The sequence below is a fragment of the Chlorocebus sabaeus genome, chromosome 13, assembly GCF_047675955.1.
Source record: "Chlorocebus sabaeus isolate Y175 chromosome 13, mChlSab1.0.hap1, whole genome shotgun sequence".
In the NCBI taxonomy this organism is placed as follows: domain Eukaryota; kingdom Metazoa; phylum Chordata; class Mammalia; order Primates; family Cercopithecidae; genus Chlorocebus; species Chlorocebus sabaeus.
Window position 1 is genome coordinate 69,186,534 of NC_132916.1, and position 15,603 is coordinate 69,202,136.

The 15,603-nt window shown below is 36.5% G+C and overlaps 1 protein-coding gene across 10 annotated transcripts in view; it reads left to right on the top strand.

Moving 5' to 3' along the window:
- Positions 1–15,603, top strand: part of UTRN (utrophin) — a 594,041-nt gene that overhangs the window by 234,237 nt on the left and 344,201 nt on the right. For all 10 annotated transcript variants that reach the window (XM_073022551.1, XM_073022550.1, XM_073022552.1 and 7 more), the window contains 3 exons: positions 4,862–5,053; positions 5,903–6,075; positions 13,979–14,129. In XM_073022551.1, the coding sequence (XP_072878652.1) occupies positions 4,862–5,053; positions 5,903–6,075; positions 13,979–14,129 (516 nt within the window). The remainder of the gene's footprint in view (positions 1–4,861; positions 5,054–5,902; positions 6,076–13,978; positions 14,130–15,603) is intronic.

Genomic DNA, 15,603 nt, shown 5'->3' on the forward strand with positions numbered 1-15,603 from the left:
GTTCATATTTTTGGATGGTGCAGAACCCCAAATAGAAATGTAAAACGTTATTATTGGCCATCTCTTTTGGATTTCTGATTGTGTATCAAACCTAAAAGAGATCTATCTATTTCAGAAGTGGCTTCCTCCAGTTCCTTCTTTTATTTGTGAAGGTCTTGGCTATGGCAAAAAAAAGTTTCTAGTTTAAAAATAACTAAATTTGTGAAACTGATGTAATCTGATTTATATTCTAGTAAAGATTCACTACCAGCTCCCTTTTTATTTCTTTATATTTTTCTTTTTTTAAAAGATGGGATCTCACTATGTTGCCCGGACTGATCTTGAACTCCTAGGCTCAAGTGATCTTCCTGTGTCAGCCTCCCCAGTTGCTGGGACTACAGGTGTGGGCCACCATACCCAGCTCCAGCTCTTTTTAAAGTGGCAATCTTTCTATCTGCATTTTCAGTGTGCTCTTGTTCCCTGGGGTCTGTTCTTTGGTAGTTCCTTCTTGAATGATTTTTGTTTGATGACTTTGGAAATTAAGTAGATCAATGATGGTACTGTAATTTTACTGTACCTTTTCTATGTTTAGATATGTTTAGATACATAAATACTTCCAATTGTGTTTCAAAAATTGCCTCTAGTATTCAGTACAATAACGTGCTGTAAAGTTTTAGCCTAGGAACAATTGACTATACCACATAGCGTAGGTGTGCAGGAGGCTGCACCATCTAGGTTTGTATAAGCGCACTCTATGATGTTTGCATGAAAATGAAATGACCTAAAGATACATTTCTCAGAACATGTCCTTGCTGTTACTAAGCAATGCATGACTATACTTTAAAAACTAGCCATTCTCTCAAGGCTGAAGCCTCAACATCCTTGTTAACTGTTTCTTGTTCCTCACATACTTTCTCACATCACACTGAGTAGGCATTAAAACCATTGGGTCTGCTTGAAGCAACATTCAGGTTTGAAACTCAAGTTAGATATTACTCTACCAGCTGCTTGTTTTATGATCATGAGAAAGTGACTTAGCTTATTTTACTTCACTATCCTTTCCATAATTTAGACTTATGATTTTCTCCCATGATATTATATCCCGTGGACATACTCTTAAGTCTGTTTTTTTTTCTCACTCTAGCATGTCCTTTGTATCTTCCTCAGAGTTATTCTCCCCCAAGTCATGGCTGATTATGTCATTCCTTCATCTAAGAAACTGTTTAGGAAAATATTGCAAAATACAGAAAAAGCTTTAAATGCAAGGTTCGTCAATATAACAACATACAAAGTCTTCAGTCTAACCCCTGGCTCCTATGTCTTTGATTTCCTGTCACTTGCCATGTAGGACAGCTACGCTGGTTTTCTTTACATTTTCCTAAACACATCATATGCACATCTGGGAACTTACTAATTTTATTCCCATTCCCTAGAGTGAGTTTTGTCTTTTTAGGTTAGCTGAAAAATGCATTATCTTTTAAGACTTAGCTCCATTTTTATTTCTAACTTCTGTCAGGTTATATTATAGTTTTCTGCTTTATTGTGACTTTTAAAAGTATCTTTCTTCCCTAATGCTTCTCCAAGTTCAGGCCATATCTTTTTCATCTTTGGGTCTGAAATCAGAAATTATTACTGGCACAAAATAGAAATAAGTTTTAAGCTTTTAATACATAAATAAATTTGTTTGTTAAAAGTACTAATGTATACTATACAAGCTAATTTCATTCTGGCTTTACTAACATTGGTAGGCCAACTATGATACATACTTCAAATCTATAGTTTTCAAACTGATATGATTCTTAACTGTGAACATTAGAATTACTTTGGGGAGCTTTAAAAAAACTACGGTGCCAAAATCTAATTCCTGAACCGGTTAAATCAGAATCTCTCAGGTTGGACCTAGGTGTGGGCATTTACAAAAGCAAAACACAAAACATTTGTAGATGATTGTAATGTACAATTAGGATTGAGAAGCCGTAGTTTACAGGACTCATTGTCTTATTTGAAATATGTTAAGTGACCTTTTCCAATTTGTTTACTAGAGTATTACTGTTTTTAAATTATGTATGAGCACTTTTTAAAGATATTAACCACTTGCCATAGTTGCTATAACATATTACTTATTGATATTTATCTTCTAAGTATTTTACCTTTAAGATGCAACCATTTAAAATTTTTGTTTAGCCACAGGTGACTATGTTTTTCTTTAGTGATTTTTTGGGGGTTCCTGTTTTGGGATCTAAAAAGTTTTTGTCCTCCAGAAAGTTGATGAATATTCAATTCTGTTTAGTTCCAGGTTTTTCCCATGGTTTGGTAAAAACAAAACTTAGAAATTTAATAAAGCAGTCACTTAAAAATCTCTTTCATCTGGACTTTGCTATATGATGTGAGCTACATCATGTAACACTGTCTCATGTCAGTACTGACCTCTAGTATATTTGTGTTTCCGTGTCCTAGGAGAATTCTTTAAAAATAAAATTGTCCAGAAGTAATGTCTCGGTCAGATCTTGAGGACATTTTTTTAGTCCTAGGGCATTTTGATTGATCACTCTGTTGGGGGAGAAAAGATCAATTTCAGGAATACAGAAAGCACATGTTTAAATCTTGAACTGCCTTGCTGCTTCTGTAAGAGTGTGAAGACTCAGAAAAATCTTGAATTGTCTTACAGTCTGAAAAGAAAAAGAGACTGTCTTAATGAATGTGAATTTTTTAAACTTGGAACTCTATGATACCTACTGACCTCCCTAGTTTATTCTAAAGCTTCAGGTACATGTGGTCTTGCAGAATGACAATCCATTATGTAACTGAAGAAGCAGCACAGGACTTCCAGTCTTCTAGTAGTAGCTGAGGTATAAAAGTGACTCTCAACATTTACGTATGTGACATGTATTATCTAGTGGTGCTAAATGAGGAAAGTACTACAAAGGTAAATGTCCTACAAGTATAATAAAGTAGTTGGATGTCTGAAGTTTTTTGGTCTTTTGGAAAACAGATGACCTTCCAGCAAAATTTTGGTTAATGGATGGGAAGCCAAGAAGGAAAAGGGGTCCCAGTTTCCTCTTTTACTTTTTTGACATGATGACTCAACGTAGAAACACTTTCTTTGAGCTATTTTCTTTTCCTTAAAGTTAAGAGGGAGAACAATTGAACCTAGTTTTCTGATCTTCCAAAATAAAAACATTGGCTTATTTGAAATGAAAATCTGAAAGAATTATTTTTGATTTTTTCTTTTCTTAAAAAATACTTAGCATCTTTTTATTTGTAGCTGGTTTCTGGGTAGATATGTTATTTATTTCAGCATTCTTTTATATTTGCTTAAAACACAGAATTTGCTTCCTTAGACATATGGGTAAACATCTAGAAATGCTTTCTGACTAAATTGTAAAAATGTGGCATTAGGATAATAAAATTAATCTTGGTGACAAGTATAATTAGTTCTGTTGTTAAAGTAAAAAAATCTATAGACCTGCTTCTAACTTGGCTATCCAGAACTGCCTATCAATTGATGAAAACAGTTTACAAATTCTGGGAGGCAGTAATGCAGTCCTCTAGGTTCAACACCATGTTATCCACTCAATGATTTTAGTCATGTGTCTTGAATTCATTTAGAGATTGCCTTGTAACCATTTTCAAGATCACTAACTAAATTAACATGCATTTGTGATCATTTTAACTATCATCTCAAATTTACAGTTGATTATAATTTTTTTAGAAGTTCAACATAGGAGAAGTGAAAGTGTCAAGGAAGGTACCTTAATTCATGAGCAGCTGCACTTTGGCCCTTTGGAAGTGGTAATAGACAGCATTTATTAAATTGTGGCCATCTAGGAGTAGAGGATTTGAACTCCTGAAGGACTGATGGTCCATCCCAGAGAGCACTTTATTGTTTAGAAAGCTCTGAGAAGAGGGCTGGGTGCATTGACTCATGCCTGTAATCCCAGCACTTTGGGAGGCTAAGGTCAGCTGATCACTTGAGGTTAAGAGTTTGAGACCAGCCTGGCCAACATGGTTAAACCCCATCTCCACTAAAAATATAAAAGTTAGCTGGGCGTGGTGGTGCACGCCTGTAATCCCAGCTACTCAGGAGGCTGAGGCAAGATAATCACTTGAACCTGGAGGTAGAGGTTGCAGTGAGCCCAGATCACACCACTGCACTCCAGCCTGGGAGGCAGAGCAATACTCTGTTCCCACCCCACCAAAAAAATAAAAATGAAAAAGAAAGATCTGAGAAGAGGATCCAGAAAATCTATATTAGGGCAGATGAGTAGTCCATAGAGCCTCAAGTCTGTCTAAATATGGCACTTCATGATCTATTTTCTCATGTAGGATATTCCTGCTCTGTAATATTATTCTCAGAGGTTAAGATTACATACTGAATTACCTGGATATTATTTTAATCAAAACCCTTTGTGCATTTCATGTTGTGTTATGGAAACATGTTTAACTTGCTTATATTTTTAGCAGTGAGGCGCAATTTTAAAATTGTGATATTTTTAAAAGAGTGAAATAATAATGGTATCAACATGTTTTATTTCATACGAAACTTTATGATTGGCAGCATATTCTCATTCTTTCAACAACTCAAGAAAGGAATTGTTATGTTTTTTGTTTGCTGAGTTTAGATGACATAGACCTTAAAGCCTGTCAAATTATTAACATACTTATGCTGTTTAATAGCATGCTGCAGATGAAAATTAGAATACAAATGGTTAAGGGTTTCTGTTGCAAGGTAGGTTTATAATATAAAACATTAAAACTAAGTTTTAAAAATTTGGTTCATGATATTTCATTCCTTCACACAATAGTCGTATATTTTCTTAATTTGTTATTATTCATTGTGGGGGTATTTTAATACTTTTTTTTTTTTTTGCTGTTTTTGTAGGCATTCCCTATTCAACAGAGGAAAATGGGTCAACTTGCTTCTGGAATTAGATCATCACTTCTTCCTACAGATTATCTGGTTGAAATTAACAAAATTTTACTTTGCATGGATGATGTTGAATTATCACTTAATATTCCAGAGCTCAACACTGCTATCTACGAAGACTTCTCTTTTCAGGAAGACTCTCTGAAGGTAGACCTCCTGGCACTGTGTTTGAATGGCCACAGTTAATGCAGAAGTAGAGGAAGAAATTTGATCTCATGCCTACTTAGATGGTCGATATCTTTTACAGTTTTTGCCAGGGGATTAATAATATGTATGACTAGTAAAGCTTTCCTATATTGTCCAAGAAAACATAAAACATTTTGAATTTTTAAAAAGTGGGTATGGATTGTTAAGTGTGCACAGTTATAAATTATTTGCAACATCAGAGCCTTCGTTTAAAATTAAACAGAGACATGGGCCACCTTCCTGTCTTGTAAACTAGATTGTCAGTTGATGTTAATTGTCGGCATTTATCAGGCAATCTATAATGGTTTAAAATTGGCCAGTTGTTGAGGTGTGGAATGGTATCTTGATTGTAAGTTAATTAAACTTTTAAATTCTAGCAAGGCATTTTCATGTAACTTGATTGCATTTATATTTAAAGTCACAATAAACTCACTGATAATATGGATTTGATAGTGCATTCCTCTCATTTAAACTAGCATTATTAGATATTTGAAAGTATCAGTATTTCCAGCTTCAAATGCCTCATTACCTATAGAGAATGTTACTGAAGCTTTTCATGTGTCATGTACAAATGCTACTATTGTGAGGATTTCTTTTCCTGCCATGAGTATATTATGTAGCATATTCCACACACTTTGGCCAAAACAGGGTATTATTTTTTTTAAAAAGTTTCCAGTTGTGTGATTAACAATGATTATGTCTCATTATTATTTCAAATGAGTGTTCTACAATATAAATTTCTGGTCATCTGTGATTCCTTTTTTTTGTTACTTTGCTGGATTTTGTTAATCTATGACAATATATTTTTAGAATATCAAAGACCAACTGGACAAACTTGGAGAGCAGATTGCAGTCATTCATGAAAAACAGCCAGATGTCATCCTTGAAGCCTCTGGACCTGAAGCCATTCAGATCAGAGATACACTTACTCAGCTGAATGCAAAATGGGACAGAATTAATAGAATGTACAGTGATCGGAAAGGGTAGGTGTAAATGAAATTAATGTTTAATTTTAAAAAATGTCTGCAAGTTCATGGGCCATGAAACAGGTCTTGTGGACATTGAGATTAATGAAAACATGTTTCATATCCTTGTAGGATGCCCTGTTTTTTTTTTTTTTTTTCTTTTGAGAAGGAGTCTTGCTCTGTCACCCAGTCTGGTGTGCATTGGCGTGATCTCGGCTCACTGCAACTTCTGCCTCCCAGGTTCAAGAGATTCTCCTGCCTCAGCCTCCCAAGTAGCTGGGATTATAGGTGCACACCACCACACCTGGCTAATTTTTGTATTTTTAGTAGAGATGGTGTTTCACCATGTTGGTCTGGCTGGTATCGAACTCCTGACTTCAGGCAGTCTGCCTGCCTCGGCCTCCCAAAGTGCTGGGATTACAGGTGTGAGCCACTGCACCTGGCTGTATGCCCTGTTTAATAAATTGTGATAAGTATAGTTCCTTAAAGGAGAAATGTGATCATATATAGATGACCATTTATAACACAATATCTTAATAATATGGAAGCACTTCTAATTTTTAGTGTCTAAATAGTGTCCATTCTCTTTAAAAAAATTAAATAAATTTTTCATTAATGTTCACTTTCTCAGCACGCTTGATAATTAATATGAGTGAAGAACAGAGGCAGCTACAGATAATTAGAATCCATATATAATATCAAACTCTTTTTTATAATCTTCTGTTTAAATGAATGCTTTTGAGCCTTCTTCTTACTAGATTTTGACCAGGCCTGTTAATAGGTAGAAATGAAAACAGTTGAGATTTTTGCCAGTAGCTGTGGATGTGATGGAAAGACAAATAAATTATGAAATAACCCAATGGAAAGTGCTGTATAAGAGGAAAGGGAGCACAGAATAATACTTTGGGTAATGAGAGACATACGCACAAAACTAGGCATCATGTTCCTTGTCTTTTTTTATTTTAGCCCACATATTTCAATGTGACTAATCCTTGAAAAGATAGCTTTTAGTGGCCTTTGGTATATTCATTTGTTAGATTTTACAAATTTTCCCTTTGTATGTTTGAAGAACATTCTTTTACATACATCTTTATCCGTACTTACATTTCTTTAGGTTTGATCATTAGATACAGACAAGTTTCTTTAAAAATAATGACATTTTAAACCTCTGTGTTATATCATGAAATTGGTTACTTTACCCCTGCCAACAGTATTTGTAAAAATGCCCTTCTTTTTGAGCCCTTACTAACATTAACAATTTTTTTTATTGTTTAAAAAAATCTTTGCCAATGTAATAGTGATCGATTACACCTCAATTTTATTTTTATTTTTTAATTTTTAGTGCTACTAATTTGTGTACATTAATTTTGTATCCTGAAACTTTGCTGAATTTATTTACCAGTTCTAGGAGCTTTTTTGGATGAATCTTTAGGGTTTTCTAGGTGTATGATCATCTTATCAGCAAACAGTAACAGTTTGACTTCCTTTTAACCGATTCAGATGCCCTTTCTTTCTTTCTCTTGTCTGATTGCTCTGCTAGGACTTCCGGTACTATGTTGAATAGAAGTAGTGAAAGTGGGCATCTTTTTCTTGTTCCAGTTCTCAGGGGGAATGCTTTCAACTTTTCCTCCTTCAGTATAATGTTGGCTATGGGCTAAAAGTCATAGATGACTTTTATTACCTGAAGGTATGTTCCCTCTATGCCAGTTTTGCTGAGGATTTTAATCATAAAGTGATGCTAGATTTTGTCAAATGCCTTGTCTCAGTCTATTGAGATGATCGTGTGATTTTTGTTTTAAATCTCTTTATGTGGTGTATCACATTTATTGACTTGTGTATTTTAAACCATCCCTGCATCACCAGTATGAAACCCACTTGAACATAGTTTATTCTCTTTTTCATATTCTGTTGGATTCAGTTAGCTAGTATTTTGTTGAGGATTTTTGCATCTATCTTCATCAGGGATTTGGTCTGTAGTTTTCTTTTCTGTTATGTCCTTTTCTGGGTTTGGAATTACGGTAGTACTGGCTTCATGGAATAATTTAGGGAGGATTTCCTCTTTCTCTATCTTTGGGAATAGTGTCAGTTGGATTGGTACCAATTCTTCTTTGAATGTCTGATAGAATTCAGCTCTGAATCCATCGGGTCCTGGACTATTTTTTGCTGGTAATTTTTTAATCATAATTTTAATCTTGCTGCTTGTCATTGGTCTGTTAGAGTTTCTGTTTCTTCCTGGTTTAATTTAAAAGGGATGTATATTTCCAGGAATTTATCCATCTCCTCTAGGTTTTCTAGTTTATGCATGTAAAAGTGTTCATAATAGCCTTGATCTTTTGTATTTCTGTGGCATCAGTTGTAAGATCACCCATTTTGTTGCTAATTGAACTAATTTGGATCCTTTCTCTTTTCTTAGTTAATCTCACCAATAGTCTATCAATTTTATTTATCTCTTCGGAGAACCAGCTTTTTGTTTCATTTTTTTTTTTTGTATTTTTTTGTTTGTTTGTTTGTTTCACTTTCATTTAGTTTTGCTCTGATCTTGGTTATTTTTTTTCCTTCTGCTGGATTTGGGTGTGGTTTGTTCTTGTTTCTCTAGTTTCTTAAGGTGTGACTTTGGATTGTCTATTTGTGCTCTTTTAGACTCTTTGATGTAGGTATTTAATGCTATGAACTTTCCTCTTAGCATTGCTTTTGCCATATCCTAAAAGTTTTGATAGGTTCTGTCACTATTATCATTCAGTTCAAAGAATTTTTAAATTTCCATCTTGATTTCATTGTCGACCCAATAATCATTCATGAACAAGTTATTTCATTTCCATATATTTACATGGTTTTGAGGGTTCCTTTCAGGGTTGATTTCCAATTTTATTCCACTGTGGTCTGAGAGAGTACTTGATGTAATTTTAGTTTTCTTAAATTTGTTGAGATTTGTTTTGTGGCTTATCACATGGTTTATCTTGGAGAATGTTCTGTGTGCTCATGAATAGAAAATATATTCTGCAGTTGTTGGTTAGAATGTTCCATAAATATCTGTTACGTCCCTTTGTTCTAGGGTATAGTTTAATTCCATTGTTTCTTTGTTGACTTTCTGTCTTGATGACTTGTGTAGTGCTATCAGTGGAGTATAGACGTCTACCACTATTAATGTGTTGCTGTTTATTTCATTTTTTAGGTCTAGTAGTAATTGTTTTACAAATTTGGGAGCTCCCATGTTAGGTGCATATATATTTAGGATTGTGATAATTTCCTGTTGAACTAGTCCTTTTATCATTATACAATGTCCCTTTTTGTCTTTTTTAACTGCTGTTGCTTTAACATTTATTTTGTCTGATATAAGAATAGCTACTCCTGCTTGCTTGTGGTGTCCATTTGGATGGACTATCTTTTTCCACCCCTTTACCTTAAGTTTATGTGAGTTTTTATGTGTCAGGTGAGTCTCTTGAAGACAGCAGATACTTGGTTGGTGAATTTTTATCCATTCTTCTATTCTGCATCTTTTAAATGGAGCATTTAGGCCATTTACATTCAATGTTAGTATTGAGATGTGAGGTACTATTCTATGTATCATGATATTTGTTGCCTCAATACCTTGTTTTTTTTTTTTTTATTTTGTTATAGTTAACAGGTTCTTTTGAAATTTATGCTTTTATTATTTTTTGAGACAGAGTCTTGCTCTGTCACCCAGGCTGGAGTGCTGTGGCATGATCTCGGCTCACTGCAACCTCTGCCACTCAGGTTCAAGCAACTCTCTGTCTCAGCCTCCTAAGTAGCTGGGGCTACAGGTGCCTACCACCATGCCTGGCTAATTTTTTTTGTACTTTTTAGCAGAGATGGGGTTTCACCATGTTGGCCAGGCTGGTCTCAAACTCCTGACCTCAGGTAATCTGCCTGCCTTGGCCTCCCAAAGTACTGGGATTACAGATGTGAGCCACCACACCTGGCTGAGATTTCTGCTTCAAGGAGATTCTATTTTGTTCTATTTCTAGGATTTGTTTCAAGACTTAGAGCTGCTTCTGTCTTGCTGGCTTGGTAGCAGCAAATTCTCTCAGTATTTGTCTGAAAAAGACTATTTTTCCTTCATTTATGAAGCTTAGTTTCACTGGATACAAAATTCCTGGCTGATAATTTTTTTGTTTAAGGAGGCTGAAGATAGGACCCCAATCTCTTCTAGCTTGTAAGGTTTCTGCTGAGAAATCTGCTGTTAATCTGACAGGTTCTTCTTTATAGGTTACCTGATACTTTTATCTCACAACTGTTAATATTCTTTCCTTCTTATTGACTTTAGGTAACCTGATGACCATGTGCCTAGGCAATGATCTTTTTGTGATGGATTTTCCAGCTGTTCTTTGAGCTTTTCGTATTTGGATATCTAGATCTCTAGCAAAGCCAAGAGGTTTTCCTCAATAATTCCCTAAAATATGTTTTCCATACTTTTAGATTTCTCTTTTTCCTTGGGAACACAAATTATTCTTTGTTCTTTTAACATAATCCCAAACTTCATGGAGGCTTTGTTCATTTTTAAAAATTCTTTTTTCTTTTTCTTTGTCAGATTGTGTTAATTCAAAAACCTTGTCTTTGAGCTCTGAAGTTCTTTCTTCTACTTGTTTGATTCTCTTGCTGAGACTTTCCAGTGCGTTTTGCGTTTCTCGAAGTGTGTCCTTGATTTCCAGAAGCTGTGATTGTTTTTTATTTTGCTATTTATTTCACTGGAGATTTTTTCATTCATATACTGTGTCATTGTTTTGATTTCTTTAAGTTGGACTTCACCTTTCACTGGTGCCTCCTTGATTGGTTTAATAATTGACCTTCTGAATTCTTTTTCTGGCAATTCAGAGATTTTATCCTGGTTTGGATCCATTGCTGGTGAGCTAGTGTGATCTTTTTTTTTTTTTTTTTTTTTTTTCCTTGAGATGGAGTCTCACTCTGTTGCCCAGGCTGGAGTACAATGGCATGATCTCCCCACTGCAACCTCTGCCTCCCAGGTTTGAGCGATTCTCCTGCCTCAGCCTCCTGAGTAGCTGGGATTACAGGCATGCATCACCATACCCAGCTTATTTTTGTATTTTTGGTAGAGATGGGGTTTCCGCATGTTGGCCAGGCTGGTCTTGAACTGCTGACCTCAGGTTATCTGCCTGCCTCGGCATCCCAAAGTGCTGGGATTATAGGCATAAGCCACTGTGCCCAGCCTAGTATGATCTTTTTAGGTGTTTTAAAGAACCTTATTTTGTCATATTACCATAATTGTTTTTTGGGTTTCTTCTCATTTGGGTGGAACATGTCAGAGGGAAGGTCTGGGACTCAATGGCTGCTCTTCTGATTCTTTTGTCCCACAAAGAGCTCCCTTGATTTGGTGCTCTCCTCCTTCCCCTAGGGATGGGGCTTCCTGAGAGCTGAACTGCAGTTATTGTTATTTCTCTTCTGAAGCTAGCCGTCCAGCAGAGCTACTGGGTACCAAGCTGGTACTGGGGAGTGTCTGCAGAGAGTCCCATGATGTGATGGGATCCGTCTTCAGGTGTCTCAGCTGTGGATACCAGCACTTGGTCTGGTGAAAGTAACAGGGGAGTGAAGTGGACTCTGTGAGAGTCCTTAGTTGTATTTTGGTTAAGTTCGCTGGTTTTCTATTTGTTGGCCCCCAGCCAGGAGATGGTGCTTACAAGAGAGCATCAGCTGCAGTAGTATAGACAGGATTAGGTGATCGGCAGGGCCATAGAGTTCCTAAGAGATTATGTTCTTTCTCTTTGGCTACCGGGGCGAGTAGAGAATGACCATCAGGTTGGGGCAGGGTTAGGTGTATCTGAGTCAGACTCTCCTTGTGCATGGCTTGTTGCGGCTGCTGTAGGGGATAGGGGTGTGGTTCCCAGGCCAGTGGAGTTATGTTCCCAGGGGTATTATGGCTGTCTTTGCTGCATAACACAGGTCACCAGGGAAGTGGGGGAAAGCCTGCAGCGGCAGGCCTCACTCAGCTTCCATGCAGCCCACGGCCCAAAAGGCCAGTCTCACTCCTATCAGGACCTCCTTCTGCTGCCACCCCCCAGCCCACCCAACAGCACTGGGTTTATTTCCAGGCAGCTGGTGAGCAGGGTTCAGAACTTGCCCCAGGTGACAAGTCTCCCAGCTGAGAGCACAAGCTGGTCTCCAGTTCCTCGGCTCTCCCATGCAGCATGCAGCAGCATTCCGCCTCCTTCAAAGGGTCTGTAAGATTCTCTCAGTTTTCCTGGTATGTTCCTGCAGTAGTTCTTGGGACAGAAGTCCACTGTGTGTCTGCACATGCTGCTGTTTGTCTAAGTGGGAGCTGCAAGTTAGTCCTTCCTTCTATCCACCACTTTTTTTCTCTCTTTCACTGATGATACTTTCTAAGTTTAATGTTTATATTTTCAAAGTCTTTAGATCTTTGAAACAGTCTTATAGCATCCCGAATTTGGAAATTGTGATTGTTGTGTAGTTACTGTGAATTTTTGCAAGTGACAATGAGTGTCTTAATATCATCTCATAGTGCCCTTTTTTTAAAGTGCTTTTTTTTTTCCATGCTTAATAGAAAATTGCTTTACTGTGGGCAGTATTAGCAAAATTTTAAAAGTAATTTTCATGGAAAAAGATGATATACACGTTATTTAGGAGTTATTGATATTAGGAGCCATTTTATTTAAAATAATATGTATCTTATTACATGAAATATAAATTTTATTAATATTGTTAAGATCTCAGCGATCATTTCTAAAACTCAGCTCCATTACTCTAAACAAAAAGATAGGAGAAAAAATTATTTAGGATCCTAGTCCAATAAAACTTTTTCTTTTTATACTTGTTTCATGTATTCTGAATATGACAAGCGCTCGGTTTTACTTTGCCATCTTTAGAAGAATTTGGTTTAAACAGAAATCTCAATAGCCCTCTGTCTCATTGCATAACTTGGGCTCTGCATGCAGTTTCATACTTTGCTGTATTTAGGTAAATGGGACCCTCAGGACCAGTGATTACCTGAAGTACGTTAATCTGCTCAGGCAGCCATAATAAAATAACGTAGACTGGGTGGCTTAAACAACAGACATTTACTTTCCTACAGTTCTGGAGGGCTGGAAGTTCAAGATCAAGGTGCCAGTAGAGTTGATGTCTAGTGAGGACTCTCTTACTGGCTTGCAGATGGCCACCTTGCTGTGTCCTCATATGAGAGGGCTCTGTGGTGCCTCTTCCACTTACTATAAGGACACCAGTCCTTTCAGACTAGAGCCCCACACTTATGACCTCTTTTAACCTTATTTGTGTCCTGAAAAGCTCGATCTCTAAGTACAGTCACATTGTGGGGTTAGGGCTTCAACATAAGAATTTTGATTGGACACAATTCCGTATATAACATATAGATAATGGAGTGTATGGGCATTTTGAAGTGTTTTGGCTTTTTGTGCTTTATTCTTGTCAGGAATTAAGTGTTCTGGTATTAAAATGACATATTTTTCCCCAAGAAAATAATGAATCATATTTTATATTTCATGGTATTTAAATGTTAAATGTATAAAGTTGGATGGGTTAACATGCCTACGACTAATTGATCCTGATTTTTCAAGCCAGAAAAGGCTACGTCTTTTTAGTTGAAAAGCTGCTCGAATGTGTGCATGAGTGTGTTCATGAGTGTGTGTGTGTGTATGTGTATGTGAGTGTGCATGTGTGTATGTATGAGAGAGAGGATTTGGTAGCTGGTGGTGTGAGCAGATTGCTTTGCCCTTGGTGTGATGCCTATATCTCTAAGAGGAATTATTACCTTTATCCCACTACGAAAATTGGTTTTGTGGAACAATAGGCTGTGAATTCAGTTTTTTGAAGTCTTTCTGTTTAAATGAGATTTGATTTTCTTTTTTAGAAAAATTGCTCCTAGGCAGTCCTGAAAAGTTTAGAAACCTATTTTATTTTGTTTGTTGTCCTCTAGTTATTTTGATAGGGCTATGGAAGAATGGAGACAGTTCCATTGTGACCTTAATGACCTCACACAGTGGATAACAGAGGCTGAAGAATTACTGGTTGATACCTGTGCTCCAGGTGGCAGCCTGGACTTAGAGAAAGCCAGGATACATCAGCAGGTGAGTGTTTTCTGTTAGAGGAGGGGAATTACATATATGGTTAGTGTATGCCTGTTAAGACAGATTTCAGAAGTAGGGACAAAATATATTATTTTTTCAGAAGCCAATGGACAATTTGTAATTTTTGTTCCAGTTCTTGTTACCAGTTATAAAAGTTTAAGAAATTGGTCAATCACAATTTTCAATCAAGATTTCAAAGAAATGTAAATAAAAATACTCTTTAGTGGGTAATGTGAAATACAATTTTATTTAAACAATTTTATATTTAGAATGCGATTTGTAAAATGTTATGCCTAAGACTATATTAAGAACAGAAAAAATATTTGCATGCCTCACCTGTATTTTTTGTACTTAAAACACTTAGGCATCTCATTTTTCTTTGTATCATTGATAATTATCATAAAGTAAATTATCCTGGAGCGACAGCAGGGCAGCTGCTCATGTAAGTCTAATTCAGTCTTGGGAAAATATAACACAAAGTTAGTTCTGCTGATGACAACAGCTCTTTAAAAATAACAATAGAAAGCACACACAATTTTAATTCTACCGTTGATAAAAATATTTTTTCCTTTATTAAATTTTTAAAATGTATTTTATTTAGAAGGACATGACAAGTTAAAGAGAATTCATTTATTTTTCTTATAAATGTGTTAATGTGGCCAGGCGCGGTGCCTCACACTTGTAATCCCAGCATTTTGGGAGGCCAAAGTGGGTGGATTATGAAGTCAGGAGATCAAGACTATCCTGGCTAACACAGTGAAACCCTGTCTCTACCAAAAAGACAAAAAATTAGCCAGGTGTGGTGGCGGGCACCTGCAGTTCCAGGTACTCGGGAGGCTGAGGCAGAAGAATCACTTGAACCTGGGCGGTGGAGGTTGCAGTGACCCAAGATTGTGCCACTGCACTCCAGCCTGGGTGACAGAGCGAGATTCTGTCTCAAAATAAATAAATAAATAAATAAATAAATAAATAAATAAATAATTGTGTTAATGCATTTTTCTTATTTTTGGAGTTACAGATAAGTGTTTAAATTTGACTTGAAAATATCCATTTAATCTGTTACTTAAACACTTGTAGGCCAGTGTATTAGTCTGTTCTCATGCTGCTAATAAAGACATACCTGAGACTGGGTTATTTATAAAGGAAAGAGGTTTAATTGAGTCATAGGTCAGCATCGCTGGGGAGGCCACAGGACATGTACAATCATGGTGGAAAGGGAAAGAAACATGTCCTTCTTCATATGGCGGCAGGAGAGAGAAGTGCTGAGCAAAGTGGGGGAAAAGTCCCTTATAAAACCATCAGATCACTATCACTAGAACAGCATGAGGGTAACCACCCCCATGACTCAGTTACCTCCTACTGGGTCCCTCCCATGTCATGTAGGGATTATGGGAGGTACAATTCAAGATGAGATTTAGGTGGGGACACAACCAAACCGTATCAACCAGTGAGGCAATATCTTAGTAAAATGCAC